At 37.7% G+C, this 20,932-nt stretch overlaps 1 protein-coding gene across 1 annotated transcript; it reads right to left on the bottom strand.

The window, feature by feature from the left end:
- Positions 1-13,549: 13,549 nt before the first annotated feature.
- Positions 13,550-17,691, bottom strand: LOC118847264 (protein argonaute-2-like). Its single transcript, XM_036755775.1, has 2 exons — positions 17,613-17,691; positions 13,550-14,199 (listed from the first exon to the last, which is right to left on the bottom strand). Exons 1-2 carry the CDS (start codon positions 17,689-17,691, stop codon positions 13,550-13,552), a joined length of 729 nt encoding a protein of 242 aa, XP_036611670.1.
- Between the last annotated feature and the right edge of the window lie 3,241 nt (positions 17,692-20,932).

Raw genomic sequence — 20,932 nt, 5'->3', positions numbered from 1 at the left:
CTCAACCTCCCCCTTTCTGAACTTGATAAATCTAACCTCAAAATAAATAAAAAAGTTAAGGAGGTAAACAGAATTTTAGAAAAGGCACATATGATAGACCTCTGGAGAAAACTGAACGGGGATAAAAAGGAATATACTTTCTTCTCAAAAGTACATGGCACATACTCAAAAACTGACCATGTACTAGGGCATAAAAACCTCACAATCCAGTGCAGAAAAGCAGAAGTAGTCAATGCATCCTTTTCAGATCATGATGCAATAAGAATCATTTTTAATAAAGTACCATGGAAAAATAAGCTAAAAACTAATTGGAAACTAAATAATTTAATTCTAAAGAGTGAGTGGGCCAAAGATCAAATCAGAGAAACAATTAATAATTTCATTCAAGAGAATGACAATAATGAAACAACATACCAAAACTTATGGGATGCAGGAAAAGCAGTTCTTAGGGGAAGTTTTATATCTCTAAATGCCTACATGAATAAAATAGGGAAAGAGGAGATCAATAATCTGGGCAGACAGCTGAAAAAGCTAGAAAAAGAGCAAATTGAAGTTTGTGCCATATACCACTGAGAATACCACTTTCTACCCCATTCAGTTTTCTCCAGAGGTCTATCATATCTTCCTTTTCTAAAATTCTATTCGCCTCCTTAACTTCTTCCTTGTTTATTTTGAAGTTAGATTTATCAAGTTCAGAGAGGGGGAGGTTGAGGTCCCCCACTAGTATAGTTTTCCTGTCTATTTCTTCCTGTTATTCCCTTAACTTCTCAAAGAATTTGTATGCTAATCCTCTCAGTGCATATATGTTAAGTAATAAGATTGTTTCATTATTTATGGAGCATTTTAGAAGGATATAGTTTCCTTCCTTATTTCTTTTAATTAGATTTATCTTTGCTTTAGCTTTGTCTGAGATTTGGATTGCTACCCCTGCTTTTTTATAACTTCAACTGAAGCATAACATATTCTACTCCAGGCTTTTCCCTTTACCCTATGTGTATCCCCCTCTTTCAAATGTGTTTCTTGTAAACAACATATTGTAGGATTACAGTTTTTAATCCTTTCTGCCTCTATTTTATGTGAGAGTTGATCCCATTCACATTCCCAGTTACAATTACTATTTTCATATTGTTCTCCATCTTATTTCTCACCCCCTCTTTATGCTTTTATTTCTCCCTTCTCCTTTCCACTGCTTAAAAGAGTTTTGATTTTGACCACCATCTTCCTCAATTTTCACTCCCTATTGACATCTCTCCCTTATCTTAACTTTTCTCCCTCGCTACTTCTTCCCTCTCTTCCAACCACCCCACCTTTTCTTTCTCCTTTCCTGTCCTACTGCTTGTAGGACAAGTTTGATTTCTATACTTATCAGAATATGCTAGTCCCTCTTTTAACCAAATCCAATGACAGTGAAGCTCAAACACTGCTTTTCTCCCTCACTTACTTTCCTCTACTATAATACGTTTTTGTGCCTCTTCATGTGATGTAATTTAACCTTTTCTACTACCTCCTTACCTCTTCTCCAGAACAATCATTTTCACCCCTTAATTATGTTTTTATCATCACATCAATTATCTTATACTGACACCTTCAGTCTATGTATATCCCTTTTAATTGTCATAATAACTGTACCATTATCAAGACTGACATATATATATATATATATATGTGTGTGTGTGTGTGTGTGTGTGTGTGTGTGTGTGTGTGTGTATACATGATATACAAAACTATATAATCCTATATGTGAATGTAAAAAATTGCCCTTATGGAATAACAAGGTTTTCCCCTGTTTACCTTTGTATGCCTCTCTTGAGTTTTTTATTTGAAGATCAAATTTTCCATTGAGCTGTGGTCTTTTCATCAGGAAGGCATTGAATTCCTTTATTTCACTGAATGTCCATCTCCTTGCCTGAAAAATTATGCTCACTTTTTCTGGGCAGTGGATTCTTGGTTGCAGACCAAGCTCCTTTGCCTTTTTGAATATCATATTCCAATTCCTCCTGTATTTTAATGTAGAAGCTGCAAGATCCTGCATGATCCTGACTGTAGTTCCACGATATTTGAATTGTTTCTTTCTGGCTGCTTGCAGTATTTTCTCCTTGATCTGGGAGCTCTGGAATTTGGCTGCAATATTCCTTGGAGTTTTCAATTTGGTATCTCTTTCAAGGTGCCATTGGTGGATTCTTTCGATCACTATTTTACCCTCTGGTTCTAGGACCTTGGGGAAGTTTTCCTTGATGATTTCTTGGAAGATACTGCCCAGGTTCTTTTTCATCATCGCTTCAGGTAGACCAATAATTCTTAGCTTATCTCTCCTGGATCTATTTTCCAGGGCAGTTGTTTTTCCAATCAGATATTTCAAGTTTTCTTCTATTTTTTTCTCTCTTTAGAATTTTTTTGACTCATTCATGATGACTGATAGAGTCATTGGCTTCTACTTGGCCAATTCTAAATTCTAACATATTGCTTTCTTCACTTAGCTTCTGTATCTCCTTTTCCATTTGTTTAATTTTACTTTTTAAGGAGTTATTTTCTCCATTTAGAGTCTGAACCTCCTTAACCATTTCGCCAATTTTACTTTTGAAAGATTTGTTCACGTCAGTGAATTTTTTATTTTACCTCTCTAAATTACTATTCTGGGAATACTTTTTGAGCTTGAGACCAGTTCACATTCCTTTTTGAGATTTCAAATGTGGGTATAGTGTCAATGCTATCCTTTTCTGAATTGGTATTTTGATCTTCCCTGTCTCCATAAAAACAATCAATAGTCCTTAGTTTTCTGGACTGTTTCTTCATGGGGGTTATGTTTTTCCCTGGCTTTTAAAGTGAATCTCTGCTTTGGGGACTCAAGTGGCTCTGTCCCAAGCTTTTTTTTTTTTTTTTGCTGGGAACTTGGGCCTGGTTACAGGTTTTGTGTGTTGTGGCCTCTGGTTTCATGAGGTGTGGGGAAGGGGTGGTCTGGCTGCTGGAAATCTTCTCTTAACCTAGGGCTGTGCTACAGCATTGGAGGTCTCAGCAGTTGTCTGTACTGGTGTCTGCCACTTCCCCTGGATGTGCAAAGGCCCCTATTGTGTCCTAGTGTTGACGCTTGCTGGCTCCACCCCTCTCTGCCCTGCCCCCCTCCCCCACCCCTGGGGCTCAGGAACACTTGCTGGTCTGCTGAGGTGAGGCTGCTGGGACATCTCTCTACCCGCACTAGTTTCCTTCTGCCACCAAAAGAGGTACCCATTTGCTGAGATTCCTGAGCTAAAAGGCTACTGAAACCCACTTCTGGCTCCTCTGTTTCAGGGTTTCTCACAAGGGAGTATTATCTGGGTAAAGAAGGGACGGATGAGAGCCATCGTCATGGCTCCTGGAAATTCAAGAAGGTGGGTTTCAAGCCCTTAGATTGTGGGCTAATAGCCTCAGGAGTAACTACTCCCACAACCACAGGCTTTGTGCCAGTGTCTCCTGTAAATCAGACAGACCCCTATTCTTGGCTGAGAGGTCTGGGTTTCACCAGCCACAATAGCTGGCACTTCAGCCCTGGACCTGCTCCTGCTCCATGTGCCCAGCATTGTCCCAGCCTGGTAACTGGCTGGCTTCCACAGCTGGGCTCCTGTTCTGTGGTAGTCTGGTGCAGTTCCTTGTACCTGGTGTTCCTGCCACACTCAATCCACTAGTGGCTTCCAACTTTCTCAAATCTGCTCACATTCACTTTTTTAGAGGTATCTGGCAGAATTTGTAAGAGATCTCCAGGAAGTCTCTGCTTTCACAGTGCCACCTTGGCTCCACCTCACTGCTACAAGTATTTTAACATGTGTAGGTCATTTCTTCTTTTTTATGATATCTTTGGGATGCAAATCTAGTCGTGGTATTGCTGGATCAAAGAGCATGCACCGTTTGGTTACCCTTGGGACATAAGTCCAAATTGCTCTGCAGAATGGTTGAATCAATCCAGACCTCCACCAACAGTATCTCAGTTCTCCCATGTCTTTTATCATATTCTTTTTCTGTCATATTAGCCAAACTGATAGGTGTGAGGTGGTACCTAGAGTTGTTTTTATGTGCATTTCTCTATTCAAAAGTGAGTTAGAGCACTTTTTCTTATGCCTATAGATAGCTTTGATTTCTTCATCTGAAAACCTCCTGTTCATATCCATTGGCCATTGATTAATTGGGGAATGGCTTATATTCTTTTGTTTTGTATTTACAGGTTTTTTTTACTGTAGCAATCTTTTGCACTTAATAGTCTTTAATGTGCTACCAATTGCATGTAAAAATAGCTTTTAATAATCGTTTTTGTAAGATTTTGAGCTTCAAATTTTTCTCCCTCAGACCCTTCACGCTACCACTCCAAGACAGCAAGTAATCAGATGTAGGCTCTGCCTATGCATTAATATTGAACATATTTCTACAATAGCCATTTTGTAAAAGAATAATCAGAACAAAAGGGATAACCCATGAAAATAACTAAAGAAACAAAATAAGTAAGAAGAGTATGCAATGACATGCATTCAGACTCCATAGTTCTTTTTCTGGATCTGAATAGCATTTTCCATCATGAGTCTTGGAATTTTCTTGGATCATTGTATTGCTCAGAAGAGGTAAGTCTATCTTATTTGATTTTTAAATGTTTTAAAATTTTATCATTTTTATTTAATATTTTAGTTTTCAACATTGATTTCCACAAGATTTTGAGTTGCAAATTTTCTCCTCATTTCTACTCTCCCCCCATTATAAGATGGCATATATGCTGATGGCCTCATTCCCCAGTAAACCCTCCCTTCTTTCACCCCACCCCCCCTCTGCCCTCAGGGGCAGAGCCAAGATGGCACTGTGAAAGGAATGAACTACCAGAGCATCCTTTTCTGTTCAAGATGTAATAAAAATATTTCTAATGAAGAACCATGGAAAAATAAACTAAAAATTAGTTGGAAACTAAATAATCTAATTCTAAAGAATGAGGAGAACAAAGAACAAATCATGGAAACAATTAATAACTTCATTCAAGACAATATACCAAAACATATGGGATGCTGAAAAGCAGTTCTTAGGGGAAATTTTATATTTCTAAATGCTTACATAAATAAAATAGAGAAAAAGGGGATCGATGAATTAGGCATGCATCTGAAAAAACCAGAAAAAGAACAAATTGGAAATCCCTAATTGAATACCAAATTAGAAATACTGAAAATCAGAGGAGATATTAATGAAATTGAAATCAAGAAAACTATTGAATTAATAAATAAAACCAAGAGCTGGTTTTATGACAAAACCAATACAATTGATAAACCTTTGGTCAATTTGATTTAAAAAAAGAAAGAAGGAAATCAAAGTACCAGTATCAAAAATGAAATGAAGAGGAAATTAAAACAATAATTAGGAATTATTTTCCCAATTGTATGCCGATAAATTTGACAAGCTTGGGAAACATGGATGAATATTTACAAAAAATATAAATTGCCCAGGTTAACAGAAGAGGAAGTAAAATACCTAAATAACCCCATATAGGAAAAGGAAATTAAGCAAACCATCAATGTACTCCCTAGGAAAAAATCTCTAGAGCCAGATGCTTTTACATGTGAATTCTATCAAACATTTAAAGAAAAACTCATTCCTATGCTTTGTAGACTATTTGGGAACTTACGTGAAGAAGTCATCCCACCAAATTCTTTCTATGACCCAAATATGGTACTAATATCCAAACCAGGAAGTGTCAAAACAGAAAAAGAAAATTATAGACTAATTTCCCTAATGAATATTGATGCAAAAGTTTTAAATAAAATATTAGCAAAAAGATTGCAGAAATTTATCACAAGAATAATACACTACAACCAGGTAGGATGTCTTCCAGGAAGGCAAGGTTGGTTCAATGTTAGGAAAATCATCAGCATAAAAGATCATATCAACAACAAAATGAATGGAAACCATATGATCCTCTCAATAGATGCAGAAAAAGCCTTCGACAAAATACAACACCCATTCCTATTAAAAAACACTAGAAAGCATAGGAATAAATAGAGTCTTCCTGAAAATTATAAGTAGCATCTACCTAAAACCATCAAGAAGCATTATTTGCAACGGGGATAAGCTAGATGCATTCCCAATAAGATCAGGGGTGAAACAAGGATGTCCATTATCAACCCTATTACTCAATTTGGTACTAGAAATGTTAGCTGTAACAATAAGAAAAGAAAAGAAATTGAAGGAATTAGAATAGGCAAAGAAGAAATTAAATTACCAAATTTGTGCAGATGAGATGATGATTTATTTAGAGAATCCTAGAGAATCAATAAAAAACTACTTTAAATAATAAACAACTTTAGCAAAGTCGCAGGATATAAAATAAACCCACATAAATCTTTGGCATCCCTATACATCACAAACAAAGTCCAACAGCAAGAGATGGAAAGAGAAATTCCATTTAAAGTGACTGTAGACACTATAAAATATTTAGGAGTCTACCTGCCAAGGCAAACACAGGGCCTATATGAACATAATTATGAAAGATCTTTTCACACAAATAAAGTCATAAATAAATAAATGGGAAAATATCAGTTGCTCATGGTTAGGCTGAGCTAATATAATAAAAATGACAACTTTACCTAAATTAATTTATTCAGCACCATACCAATAAAACTACAAAAAAAATTATTTTACAGAACAGGATAAAATAATAACAAAATTCATCTGGAAGAACAAGAGGTCTAGAATATATAGGGAATTAATGAAAAGAAATGCTAGGGAAGGTGGCCTAGCCATACCAGATATTGAATTGTACTGTAAAGTGGCAGTCATCAAAACTACTTTGCACTGGATAAGAAACAGTGGTGTGGATCAGTGGAATAGGTTATGTACACAAGATGCAGTAGTCAAGGACTGTAGAAATCTACTCTTTGATAAACCCAAAGAATCCAGCTTCTGGGCTAAGAATTCAGTATTTCACAAAATCTGCTGGGAAAATTGGAAATGGTAAGGCAGAAACTGGGCATAGACCCATATCTTACACCATATACCAAAATAAAGTCAAAATGGGTTCATGATTTAGGAATAAAGGCTGATATTATAAGCAATTTGGGAGAGAAAGGAACAATTTATCAGATCTATGGGAACACAAGAATTCATGACCCAAGAAGAGATAGAGAGCATTGCAAAATGCAAAATGGATAATTTTGATTATGTTAAATTGAAACGTTTTTGTATAAAAAAGCCAATGCACCAAAGATTAGGAGGGAAGCAGAAAACTGGGAAAAAAATCTTTACAGCCCGTGTCTCTGATAAAGGCCTCATCTCTAAAATATGCAGGGAACCAAGCCAAATTTATAGGAATACAAGTCATTCCCTAATACAAGGATATGAATAGGCAGTTTTCAGAGGAAGAAATTAAAATGCTTGAAATCACTTCTGATTAGAGAAATGCAAATCAAAACAACTCTTAGGTATCACATCTCTCCTGTTAGATTGGCTGAAATGACAAAACAGGAAAATGATAAATCATGGAGAAGATGTGGGAAAATTGGAACACTGTTAAATTGCTGGTGGAGCTGTGAACTGATCTAGACATTCTGGAGAGCAATTTGGAGCTATGCCCAAAGGGATATGAAAATGTTCATACCCTTTGACCCAGCAATTCCACTACTAGGGCTGCATCCCAGAGAGATCACACAAGTGGGAAAAGGACCCATGTATATAGAAAAATATTTATAGTGTCTCTTTTTGTAGTAGCAAAGAATCTGAAATCAAGGGGATGCCCATCATTTGGGGCATGGCTGAACAAGTTGTAGTATATGAATGTAATGGAATACTATTGTGCTATAAGAAATGGGGAAGATACGGACTTCATAAAAACCTGGAAAAACCTGCATGATATAATGCTCAGTGAGCAGAGCAGAACTAGGAGAACGGTGTGCACAGCCACAGATATATGGATTCTGTGATGACTAACCTTGATAGGCTTGGCTCTTCTCAGCAATAAAAAGTTCAAAGACAACTCCAAAGGACTCATGATGGAGAGAGCTATCTATATCCAGAGAAAGAACTATGAAGTCTGAATGCAGATTGAGGCAAACTATTTGCTCTCCTTGTTTTTCTTTTTTGTTCTTGTTTGGTTTTGGTTTTGTTTCTTCTTTCTCATGATTTGTTCCATTGGTCATAATTCTTCTTTTCAACTTGACTATTGTGTATAGAATTTTAATGTGAACTTATATGTAGAAGATATATTGGATTCCATGCCATCTTGGGGAGAGAGAAGGGAAGGGGGGGGAAGAAAAACTGGAACTCAAAATCATGCAGAACTGAGTGTTGTAAAATTAAAAAATAAAAAAAAATCTTAATAAGAAGAAAAGTTTTCTCCTTAACTTTTGTCTTTCCTTTTCTATTTGGCCACTTGTGATTTTTTGAATGTTCTTTTTTAATATAAATTTACTTATTTTCAGTTTTCAACATACATTTCCAGAAGATTCTGAATTCCAAATTCTCCCACCATCTCTCCCCTCCCCCTACCTCAGGATAGCATACATTTTGATTATCCTGTCCTCCAATCTGCCTTGCCTTCTATTACTCCCCACATCCTTCTCTTATTCCCTTTCCTTCTATTTTCTTTTAGGCAACATATATTTCTCTATTCCATTTCCTGTATATCTTATTTCCCAGTTGCATATAAAAACAATTTTAACATTAATTTTTAAAACCTTGAATTCCACCTTCTCTCCTTTCTTCCCTTGCCTCCCCCATATATAGCTTTGATTTCTTCATCTGAAAACTGCCTATTCATATCCATTGGCCAGTGATCAATTGGGGAATGGCTTGTATTTTTGGTCTTGTATTTACTACAGTGTTTTTGACTGCAGCAATCTTCTTTGCCTGTACCCTCTGTCTACATACATACACTCATATAGATGTATACACAAACATATAAACATATACAAATATAAATATATACATATACAACAATATATATGTATATGTGTGTATATGTCTATATGTGTGTATATATACATATATGTGTATGTATATTGTATGTGTATATACATATATACATGCACACATACATACACATACATGTATGCATATGCATATATATACACATATATACACATATGCATGTACATACATATATATATATATATATATATATATATATATACATATATGTATACACACATATACACACACATTCCCTCTAACTGCCTTAATGCTGAGAAAGATCTCGAGTTGCACATATCATCTTTCCATCTTGGAATGTAAACATTTCAACTTTAACAAATCACCTATGTCTTCTCTTTCCTGTTTACCTTTTCATGTTTCTCTTAATTCTTGTATTTTAAAGTCACATTTTCTATTCAGCTCTGGTCTTTTCAACAAGGACATTTGGAAGACCTCTATTTCATTGAAATTCCATTTTCCCCCTGAAATATTATACTCAATTTTGTTGGTTAGGTGATTTTTGGTTTAAATCCTATGTCCTTTGACCTCTGGAATATTATATTCTAAGCCCTCTGATCCCTTAATGTAGAAGCTGCTAAATCTTGTGTAATAGGGATTGTTTCTACAATACTTGAATTGTTTCTTTCTGACCCCATCTAATATTTTCTCCTTGACCTGGAAACTCTGGAATTCAGCTACAATATTCCTAAGAGTTTTCCTTTTAGTATCTCTTTCAGGAGGTGATCAATGGATTCTTTCCATTTTTATTTTACCCTCTGGTTCTAGAATATTAAGGCAGTTTTCCGTGATGATTTCTTGAAAGATGATGTCTAGGATTATTTTTTGATCGTGGTTTTCAGGTAGTATCTGTCCTGGACCTTTGTTTTCCAGGTCAGTTGTTTTTTCCAATGATATATTTCATATTGTCTTCTATTTTTTTCATTCTTTGCTTTTGTTTCATAATTTTTTTTGATTTCTCATAAAGTTGTTAGGTTCAATAGCTCCATTCTAATTTTTAAGGAATTATCTTCTTTAGTCAACTTTTGGACCTCATTTGGTCAATTCTGCTTTTAAAGGTATCCTACCCCTCATTGGCTTTTTGGACCTCTTTTGCTACTTGGATTAGTCTACTTTTAAAGGATTTGTTTTCTTCAGCATTTTTTGGGTCTCCGTAGGAAAGTTTTTGACTTGTTTTTCATGATTTCCTGCCATTGCTATCATTTCTCTTTCCAATTTTTCCTCCACTTCTCTTACTTGATTTTCAAAATCCTCTTTGAGTTCTTGCATGCCCTTTTGCCTATTCATATTTTTCTTGGAGCTTTTGAATGTCAATGAACTTCAACTTATTGTCTTACTCCGGCTGCATGACTTGATCTTCCTCATCACTTTGAAGCTGTCTTTGTCCCTTGTTAATTGAGAAGTCTGGAAACTGCTGCAGTTGCCAGTAATTCCATTCCCTGAGACCTGCTCCAGTCCCATCTGACCTGTGGGGTTCATTACATTTCAGGGTCTTTCTAGAAACTCAGGCTGCCCTCTGCATCTCCAACACAAGGAGCAACATGGGTCCCCACCTTGGATCATTAAATTGTAATTCCACCTTCGTTCTGAATTTCTCATGGGTTGCATCCCTAAATGCCTCACTTGATTCCTCTGAGCAGTTTCTGTGGCCACAGATTTCCCTGAACAGAATTGAGGCAACTTATAAGAGTACAAATTCCCCCAGTTCCAAGTGGAATGAGGAAGTTTGCCCTTAAAAATCAGGGATCATAAGCCTGAACTTTCTCCCAAATAAAGGCAAATGTAAAGGCATCTATCCAATTCTTGGTACAACGTGAGAATTCCAGAATGGCCTCTCATTCTCATACTTGGAAGAATTCCACTTGTTGAGCTTCATTTACTGCCTGGAATTCATGCTCTCAAACCCAAACCTTTGGAGTTGAATTTCTCCCTTCCTCAGAACTGTTGCTATTATGCTGCTGGACTCTATATCATATCCTCCCTCCCTTTGGGGAAGGTCCTAACACCCTTGTCTATACCAAGCCCAAATTATCCCTATTTCTGGAGAAACACTGCTGAAATGCCTCTCTAGTTAAGTTACTCCCTGTGGTAACAGTGGAGGTATGTTTTCATGGCAATGAGCCTGTGTTGGTCCTACCACATATGGTTCACTGGACCCCTCTTTCAGATACCTCTCATCAGAGTCAACCGTGGGTCTGGAGAACACTAGAAGCTTTACACCAGCCTGCCAATGCAAATTGACTCACTTGTCATCATGGTACTACAAATTCCCTGAGTGTTTAACACCCTAACTGCTGAGCAATGAGAGGCATGTGTTGTCATTGGGAAGGAATGTTGTTTCTAGGTCAATCAGTCTTTCCTTATACAGGAAGAACTTAATGCTCTAAACAGGCAAGCAGAAGATTTATGGAACAGGGTCCATAACATTCTGAAGCAGGTCACCCTCTCACCTTCCTTTGGCTTATTCTGCTGCCTACCTGGAAGCCTTGGCAGCATTCTTCACTCTGCCCTCTCTGCTCTAATGTTTCTCTTCCTTGTTTGCTTGGCCATCTATACTGATATTCATCTTGTGTCTCACTTACTCACTCCAGCCTTCCATAGAATCAAAATAATATTTCAGGTGGATGTGCCCCCTTGGTCTGCAGTGCCCTCTCAGGCTTTGACCAGAAAGAGAAACTTTCAGAAGATTCATGATTTCTATATTAATTAATATGATATATTGTAAGGATGATACTATCTAGATTTGTTGTAACTCCCATATTTCCAGGAGATTCTGACTTGGGAGCCATAGCTATAGCCAACATGTTACAACAGAAAGTGATAAATCAAGTACTCCTGAAATGCTAAGAATTTACAAATTACAGAGCTTATAACTGCCAAGTGAACTGAACCAGAGGCTATTGCACTCCAGTTCCTATCCTGCTAACTCTGATTCTGCACCCCTGTATAATCAGAAGACTCAATGAACTTAAGTTTTGAGAAAATCAACTTAAAAATTGTTCCCACCGGACTCAAGAGCTCCTATATTGTCCCTATGATACCTGCGGTCAAGGGCCTACCATGGGAACCTTTGCAAGACCTATGAATGTTTTGTGATCCCCCTTTTGGAGTTTGTTTGGTACATAGACCCTGAATTTGCACAGCAAAAGAAGGCCCTCTTCTAAGGGAGACTTCCATAGGCAAACTTGTCTTCCTCACTCCTAAATTAATAAACCAGTACTTGATGCCTGAAGCACGTTCCTATTGCTTTCTAGGTTCTGCTCTGGCTATTCCCAGATTAAAGACCAGTCTACCCTGGACTACATTTCAAATTGTTTTGACATGTGTAGTTATTTGAATGATGACTCCACCACTAGACTGCCCATTTCTTGAGAGCTGGGTTTGCTTATTTTTACTTTTCTCTTGGTTCCTTTATTTGTGTGTTGCCTTACTGTATATGTAAGTGTTTTCCACAATGTCTGGCACATAGTAGGTGCTTACTAAATGCTAAGCACTGGGGAATCATCAAGTTTGTCTTTAGATTTTAGTTCTGTTCAGTCATATCAGAAAAGAGAGGAAATCAGACTCTATTCCAGGAAAAGATTAAAATTATAGGAGTTTCAGGATCTCTGAACATCCTTTTTCTTTAAATTCTTCCAGCAATATGAACTTACAGGAGCTCATAAATATTTGTTTTATGCGTGGTCCCCATTCTATCTTCAACAAGGTGCAGTTTTGGGGGCTCAGAATTAAGTTCCTAAGTCAAGGTTAGGGCTATGCATCCACAGGTTAAGGTGGAATCAGCCAAGCACTAAGTAGCTGGGGACCGTACTTCTGTCCCTGTATCTAGAACCCAGTATGATGAGAGTTGGGAGACACAAAGACCATAAAGAGAAGCAGGAGTCCATGTTTAATTACTAATGTATTTATTGGTAATATAAAGAAGTTATGGAGTAGATCAAGAGGTATATACTATCCTAACATCTGGGTCCACATGGGGAATTTAAGGGTGTCTCCTGAATGCCCATCTTCTTTTCCATGCACTGAAAGAGAAAAGAAAGAGGATTAGAGGAAATGAAATGTGCTTCATTTGGTCCCCTTAGGTAATGGCAATGACAACGACATAGTCATACATCTCTAAAATTAAAAAAAATATATATAAAATTTGGAGAAGACCCTAGATAAGGATATAGATAAGTAGAATAAAGGAAAGGGGGGAAAGACTAGCGATGTTTTGTGCTCTCTCTCTCTCTTTCTCCCTCTCTCTCCTTCTCTCTCCCTTTCTCTCTCTTTCACTCTACATATGTTTTTTCTCTGTGTCTGTCTCTCGTTTCTTTCTCTCTCTCTCTCTCTCTCTCTCTCTCTCTCTCTCTCTCTCTCTCTCTCTCTCTCTCTCTCTCTCTCTCTCTCTCTCTGTCACTCTCTCTCTGTTTCTATCAGGGAGAATCTGCAGAGATATGTACAGATGAGCAAATAGTTGGGAGAAAAGGAGTAATGAAGAGTTAGACTAATAAAAAAGGGGAAGGAGCTCAAAATGCTTGGGACTGGTTTCATGTCAGTTGACAGGCAGTACATATACAAACATAGACATTGTTTCACTGAGAAAAATAATTAAATACCTTGAGGGTGGAGAGAGTAAATGACCTTCTTACTGGCCACTTGGAAGTCCTCCCTGCTGGCCACCTTGAGGTCCTCCCTGCTGGCCACCTTGAGGTCCTCCCTGCTGGCCACCTTGAGGGTCTCCTTGCTGGACACCTGAAGGTTCTCCCTGCTGGCCACCTTGATGTCCTCCCTGCTGGCCACCTTGAGGTCCTCCCTGCTGTTCACCTTGATGTACTCGCTGCTGCCCACCTTGACGTCCTCCCTGCTGGCCACCTTGAGGTCCTCCCTGCTGTCCACCTAGACGTGCTTCCTGCTGGCTACCTTGAGGTCTTCCTTCCTGTACTCCTTGAGGTCCTCCCTGCTGGCCACCTTGTTGACCTCCTTGCTGACCACCTTGTTGACCTCCTTGCTGTCCACCTTGATGACCTCCCTGCTGGCCACCTGAACGACCTCCCTGCTGGCCACCTTGAGGTCCTCCCTGCTGGCCCCCTTGAGGTCCTCCCTGCTGGCCACCTTGAGTGCCTCCCTGTTGGCTACTTGGATGTCTTCCCTGCTGACCACCTGGTTGACCTCCTTGCTGTCCATCTGGAAGCCCAGGCTCTTGGTTACTTCCTTGTTGCTGGCCAGTGTTCTGATCATGCTTCTGGGATTTATTTGGTGCATGAGCAGCTACAGGATCTTCTGATTTTTTTTCATCTAAGAGGAGAGAGCATAGGTATAGAAAAGTCAGATGAAGGAAAAGACTGGACATGCAGTCCATGCAGACAGAATGGTTTAGGCCATAGGCTAATTGTCCAAAGGATGGAGCTTTCGCTTTCTTACAGAAAGTGTTGAATGAGGGTGACACAGGCTTACCTGGGGGAGGTCTAATATGTATGTAAGAGATCCAGGCTTGCCCCAGTCTCAGGGTAAGCCTGGATGGGATTATGTAATGATCATATAAATGATTGGCAGGGAACAAGCCTAGTATCAACTCATATAATGACAGAAACAGAAGACATCGGCAGCTTGCTATATCAAAAGCATGATTTATAACTCTCTATATGTATTGGTCACTCATGTTTCTGAAACATGCATCCCTTCACTTGGGGATCCCCACAGGCATTTATGTATTCATACCTCCTCCATATTTCTTCCAAACTTCTACTCTTCTAATTACTTTAAATGAAGGAAAGTAAATTCAGTCTTCAGGAGACTTTGAAATCATTTACATCTTTTTCATTTTTTTTCACCTACATTATGAACTGTGTTGATCAGTCAAGATCTATTAAGTGCCTAAAACATTCCGGTGCTATGACTAACTGGAAGTAGGTAAAAGATATCAGTGGAGCCTTTTGGCCTTTGGTTCAAAGAACATTCTGACCCACGAAATTCTTAGAATTTGGTGTGATTAAATGTGTTCTAGAGTGAGAGGTGTCTTACAGGCTATGGTAGGGAAGAAAGGAGTGTGGGAAGGAGGGAACAAAGAGAAGAGAAGTATCGTTTGGATTTAAATTTTGGTAGCCTGCTTCCTAAAAATGTGTTATGGCCATAAGATGAACTATTAGTGACCTCTTACATTCTAGCTATTTAAGAGGGTGAAAGGGAACAAAGTAAGGTTACTAGTATTATTTGAGGGCAGGGAAAAGTTTTTATCTAAAAAAAGGTGGGGGAAGATTTCACATAAATTGCCTAATCCCTTGGCATGGAACAGATTTAAAAGCACTTCTTCTCTGAATGACAGATACATTAATAGGAAGGAGAGGTGCAAGCACATCCTTCCAGCCCAACCCTCCCCAGTTTATGTTATGAAAAACCTTGGAAGGTGTTCCTTTATGATGCAAGTAGAGACAATTTCAAGGCAAAAGTGAAACTGAAGTCCAGCTGCATGTTAGAATATTTCCTACCCAGCAGTTTTACTGGTATTTTGTACAGAGACTTGTTCTATAGGAGGAAATATAAAATAACAATCAATGATGAACTTTTCTGTCTTTTAACATTACTCCACAAGTTTTGGTTCTTTTTATCTCACTCTCTGCCAAAATGACTATAAACCTGGATAAGGCTTTCTTGGGTCTTATTCCTTCACTTCCAAAGGGAAGGAAATAATCTTCTTTCCACATTGTTAGGATTTCCAGAGAGCTCAATATCCTTGTGCTAAAAAGACATTTTGTCTATCAGAATATGTATTTTTTGCATAAGATTTGAAACCATGCAATTTACAATTGGAGGGTACCTTGAAGATCATATATTGGAAATATTTCATTTTCTAATTAGAAAACTGGAGCAATTCAAGCAACATGGTCTAAACTTTAATAAGCAGTTACCCATTTTTCAAGCACTGTAAGTTACCCAAGGTCATGCTGGAAAAACAAGAATTTTAATCTAGGTATTTTGACTCCAAAGACTTTTATTTTAGCCCAGCATGCTGCCTTTCCCTAGAGAACTAGCCTTAGAGTCGAGGAATTGAGGTACAAGACATAGCTTTCAGTATCCTTACCAGCTATGCAAGGGGGAAAGTAATTTAACATCTCTGACCCTGAGTGTTTTCACCTGGAAGAGGCAGAATGGCACAGTTTATTTCTATTCAGTCTGAGAGTCAAAAATCCTGGGTTCAGATTTTACATCTGACAGCTATTGACCTTAGGAACATTTACTAATTGTTTATTGCCTCAATACTGCAAGAAACACTCTAGACAATAACTTCCTGAATAGGAGCGGATTGATTGGCATTTGGTAGGAGTTGCAGATTTATTTCACAATGAACTGTGGTTCCATACCTTGATTACAGCTATCTCTGAGACAGATACAATACTAGTGTGGCTTAAGTGTCCAGAGATCCCATATGGTGGACATATATGCAATGCTCCACTTAGTCTAACACTGTATGTTGCAAACACTCCTGATAAAAAATAAATAAAATTATTGAAAATTCCGGATATTGGCATATTTGAAAAAGTTTAGAGGAGTTTTGAGTATGAGGATATCATTTTGATTAGAAAAAATTCTTTGTTTTGTCATCTCTGTTTAGAATGTCACCTCCATGAATGCAGAACCTGCTTCTCTCCAAATTTGCTTCATGGCTTTTGATTTGAATCCCCACAAATCAGTGCTTGTTGAGTGATTGATTATAGATATTATGAAGATGTAGCATTCCCCTCATCTGGAATAAATGATTCGATGGCTTAGGAGGAATTCACAGCTCTTTAGGCGACAGTTTCCTCTCTGTCTGAGCATCCCCAACTCAGAGAGATCACCCATACCTTTCAAGAATTAAATAAACATATTAACATGGATGAAGGAATCCATGCAATACAGGATAGAATTAAACTGAATGTCTATACGTTGTCAAAGTCTGAATGGAAAATGGTAAATTCAATCATCTGTATGCTGTTGAGTGTAGACACATTACTTGTTCCATTGGTGTAAATATTTCATTGGAGATAGAAAATTTTAAAATGCTTATACATATTTTTGGCCAGATATTTCAATTCAATTCAATTCATTAAGATTATATGAAGTCATTATCATGTAGCACTTCCTTTGTTAGGTGCCGGGCATACAAAGAAAGAAGAAACAGCACCTGATGTTGAGGAATTTAAATTCTTTTTGGAAATGCAATATGAAAATAGAAAATAAAATGCAAAAACACAAAAAATTTATATTTTCTTAGTTTAAAGAAAGATCTGGAAAGAGAGTAGGGCAAGAAATCAATTTAGATTGCCTATAGGAGATGACAGAAGACAGAAATTTAACAGGAGATAAGAATTCTAAGGGGTAGAGAGGAGTAGGAAATGTATTGCGGGTGGGAGGAACAGCTGGATAAAAGGGAAAGATGGAAAATTCTGCAAGAGGAACAGAAAGGAGCATAGATGACTGAAGTAAATAAGAAATAAGGTTGAATGAGTAAGTCGGGTTTACCTTCAAACCTAGTGTGGAAAACAAATTTGAAGAGTCATCAGAATATGGAAAATAAGAATACCACCTCCTATTTATCTAACTCTAGAAATACAGCAGTACCTGAATTACTGAGGAAACCTAATTACAAATGACCTCACTTGAATTATACCCTGTCTACCACCACCAACAACGTACAACATGATCACAGATTCTCTATGTCCCCCACTTACCCTTCTTTGTGGATCGAGCAGAGCTCAGGCCCAACAGGGCAACTGAGAGAAGGAGCAGTAGCCACTTGGTAGCAACCATGGTGTCGATGTTACCTCTACTGCATGGACCCAGTCAACTGCTTTTATAAGCACCTTGGGAAACAATATCCCTTTTGAAATGTCCCATTAAGTCCCTTATCTAAAGGTATTGTTCATGTTCAGATAACTCCCATGCCTGAGTTTTTGTTAGATTGAGTTTGAAGGCTGGCAAAACCTCCTGCCCCAAAAGTACTGCCAAATGTAAATTTGCCAAATCCTTTGAAGCAATCTTGCCCAGAAACTCCAAATATAATGTTGTGATTACAATAATGGATAGTCTTCCATCTCATGATTTCCCTCCCATACAAAAACCTGGATTTTTTGAGGGTACTTTGATATCTTGTGCTGCAAAAGTCATTTAAATGTCATAGACTTTGTTCCTTTCACTAGCTTTCTTGAAGTGCAGGCCATGAACCAGAGAGGTCAATATACAATGGAAGGATAAAGTAAGAGAAATGAAATCACTACTAGCAATAATTGTACAGGCAAGTTCCTGCCCTATCGTCTCTTACTGGAAACTACATAGACATCAGCAACCGTACTATTTGGTCACCTGAGGACACCAGGCCTTAAAGGACCAAGCTACCATACCTCTCTCCATTATTCCTTCTTCTCAAGTTCTGCAAATATTTCCCAAAACTTGACTAAATTTTGATATTCAGAACCCATTTTCGCCCAAATTTAATCTATCCCTGCATTCTTTTTTCCAAAAAATCTGCTCAACAAATCCTTCTAATCATGAAATATTACTGTAGGTGAAGATGTTTTCCCTCTGTTATTTCTTTTTGATATCCCATTGCCAATTGACTCAGCCCATTCCCTTCCCAGATTTATTGGCTCATAGGAACTAATTCACAGACTTAGAGTGGTAATGTATTTTAGAGGTCATAAAGTCCAGTGCCCTCCTTTTCCAGATAAAGAAAATGAAGTTGTGTAGGTGAGCTGATATGTCCATGGTCACAAAGTAGGTAGCATAGCCAGGGTGCCAATGCTTACCTATTAGTATCTCTATTGAGGGAGAAGTAATTCATCATTTATTATCCAGGAATGAGAGTGGTCATTACAAATAAGCATAATTGAGATTTTTAATGACATTACCACAGTCATCGTGAATATTGTCCTCCTAGTTCAGCTTATTTCACTCTGCATTAGTCCACAAATTTTTTCCTCTATTTTTTTAAATTTATAATGGTCTTGATTTCTGTTAGTTAAATAAACAATTCACCATACTTATATGATCATAATTTGTTTAACCCATCCTCTAGGAAATGGGCATTTAAGTCATTTCAGGTGTTGTTTTTCTACAATGAAACAAAGTTGTAAATAGCTTCTATTCTTCCTTCTGACTTCCATCTTCTTGCCTATATGCCAAGTAGTGAAATTGAGAAATAGGATATAAACCAGTTATCAACGACTGTTTGTTAATTTCAAATTATTTGGTAAAATTGTCGTCCTGTTCACAGTTTAACTGGAGCTGGATAAATATTTCGATCTTCCCATTGTTGTTCAGTCCTTTCAGATCTGTCTGACTCTTTGTGATCCTATTTGGGTTTTTATTGGTAAAGATACTGAAGCATTTTGCCAGTTCCTTCCCCAGCTCATTATCCAGATGGGGAACTGAAGCAACCAGGGTTAAGTGACTTACCCAGGGTGATGAAAATTGTAGGCATCTGAGGCCAGAATTGAGCTCATGAAGATGAGTCGTTCTGATTCCATGACCCAGCTCTCTAAGCACTACACCACTTTGCTGCCTATTATCCATCACAAATAAACTCTATCTTTCTTTTTTTAAGTCTCTCTTATTTTATTTTTCTCTCAATTAAATGTAATTTTTTTAAACATTCATTATTTTAAAAAAAATTATTTATTTAACATATTTAGTTTTCAGCATTGATTTTCACAAGAGTTTGAATTACAAATTTTCTCCCCATTTCCACACTCCGCCCCACTCCAAGATGGCGAATATTCTGGTTGCCATGTTCCCTATTCAGTCCTCCCTTCTGTCACCCCACTCCCCTCCCATCCCCTTTTCACTTCCTTTCGTGTAGGGAGAGATAAATTTCTACACCCCATTGCCTGTGTATCTTATTTTCTAGTTGCATGCAAAAACTGTTTTTTTTTTTTGTTTTTGAACATCTCTTTTTAAAACTATGAGTTCCAAATTCTCTCCCCTCTTCCCTTCCCACCCACCCTCCCTAAGAAGTCGAGCAACTCAACATAGGCCACATGTGTATCATTATGTATAACCCTTCTACAATACTCATGTTGTGAAAGACTAACTAAATTTTGCTCCTTCTCAACCCATCCGCCTTTATTGAATTTTCTCCCTTGACCCTGTCCCCTTTCCAAAGTGTTTGTTTTTGATTACCTCCACTCCCATCTGCCTTCCCCTCCATCATCCCCCCCTTTTTAATCTTCTTCCCTCTTGTTTCCTGTGGGGTAAGATACCCACAGAACTGCTTCCTCTTGCCACCTTTATGTGAGATAATCCACCCCATTCTATCTCTCCCTATCTCCCTCTCTCAATATATTCCTCTCTCATCCCTTAAGTTGATTTTATTTCTTTTAGATATCTTCCCTTCATCTTCAACTCACCCTGTGCCCCCTGTCTCTCTCTCTCTCTCTCTCTCTCTCTCTCTCTCTATATATATATATATATATATATATATATATATATATATACATACATGAATATTCGCTCATATATATATATATATGTGTATATATATATATATATATATTTGCATATTCCTTTCAGCTACTATGCTATTGAGGTCTCATGAATCATACACATCATCTTTCCATGTAGGAATGTAAAGAAAACAGTTCAACTTTAGTAAGTCCCTCCTTATGATTTCTCTTTCTTGTTTACCTTTTTATGCTTCTCTTGATTCTTGTGTTTGAAAGTCAAATTTCCTATTCAGCTCTGGTGTTTTCACTGAGAAAGCTTGAAAGTCCTCTATTTTATTGAAATTCCATATTTTGCCTTGGAACATGATACTCAGTTTTGCTGGGTAGGTGATTCTAGGTTTTAGTCCTAGCTCCATTGACCTCGGGAATATCGTATTCCAAGCCCTTCGATCTCTTAAGGTAGAAGCTGTCAGATCTTGGGTTATTCTGATTGGGTTTCCACAATACTCAAATTGTTTCTTTCTGGCTGCTTGCAGCATTTTCTCCTTGATCTCGGGGCTCTGGAATTTGGCAACAATATTCCTAGGAGATTTCTTTTTGGGATCTATTTG

The sequence above is a fragment of the Trichosurus vulpecula genome, chromosome 4, assembly GCF_011100635.1.
Source record: "Trichosurus vulpecula isolate mTriVul1 chromosome 4, mTriVul1.pri, whole genome shotgun sequence".
In the NCBI taxonomy this organism is placed as follows: domain Eukaryota; kingdom Metazoa; phylum Chordata; class Mammalia; order Diprotodontia; family Phalangeridae; genus Trichosurus; species Trichosurus vulpecula.
The sequence above is the reverse complement of the archived record's forward strand: the minus strand, read 5'-3'. Positions and strand labels throughout refer to the sequence as shown.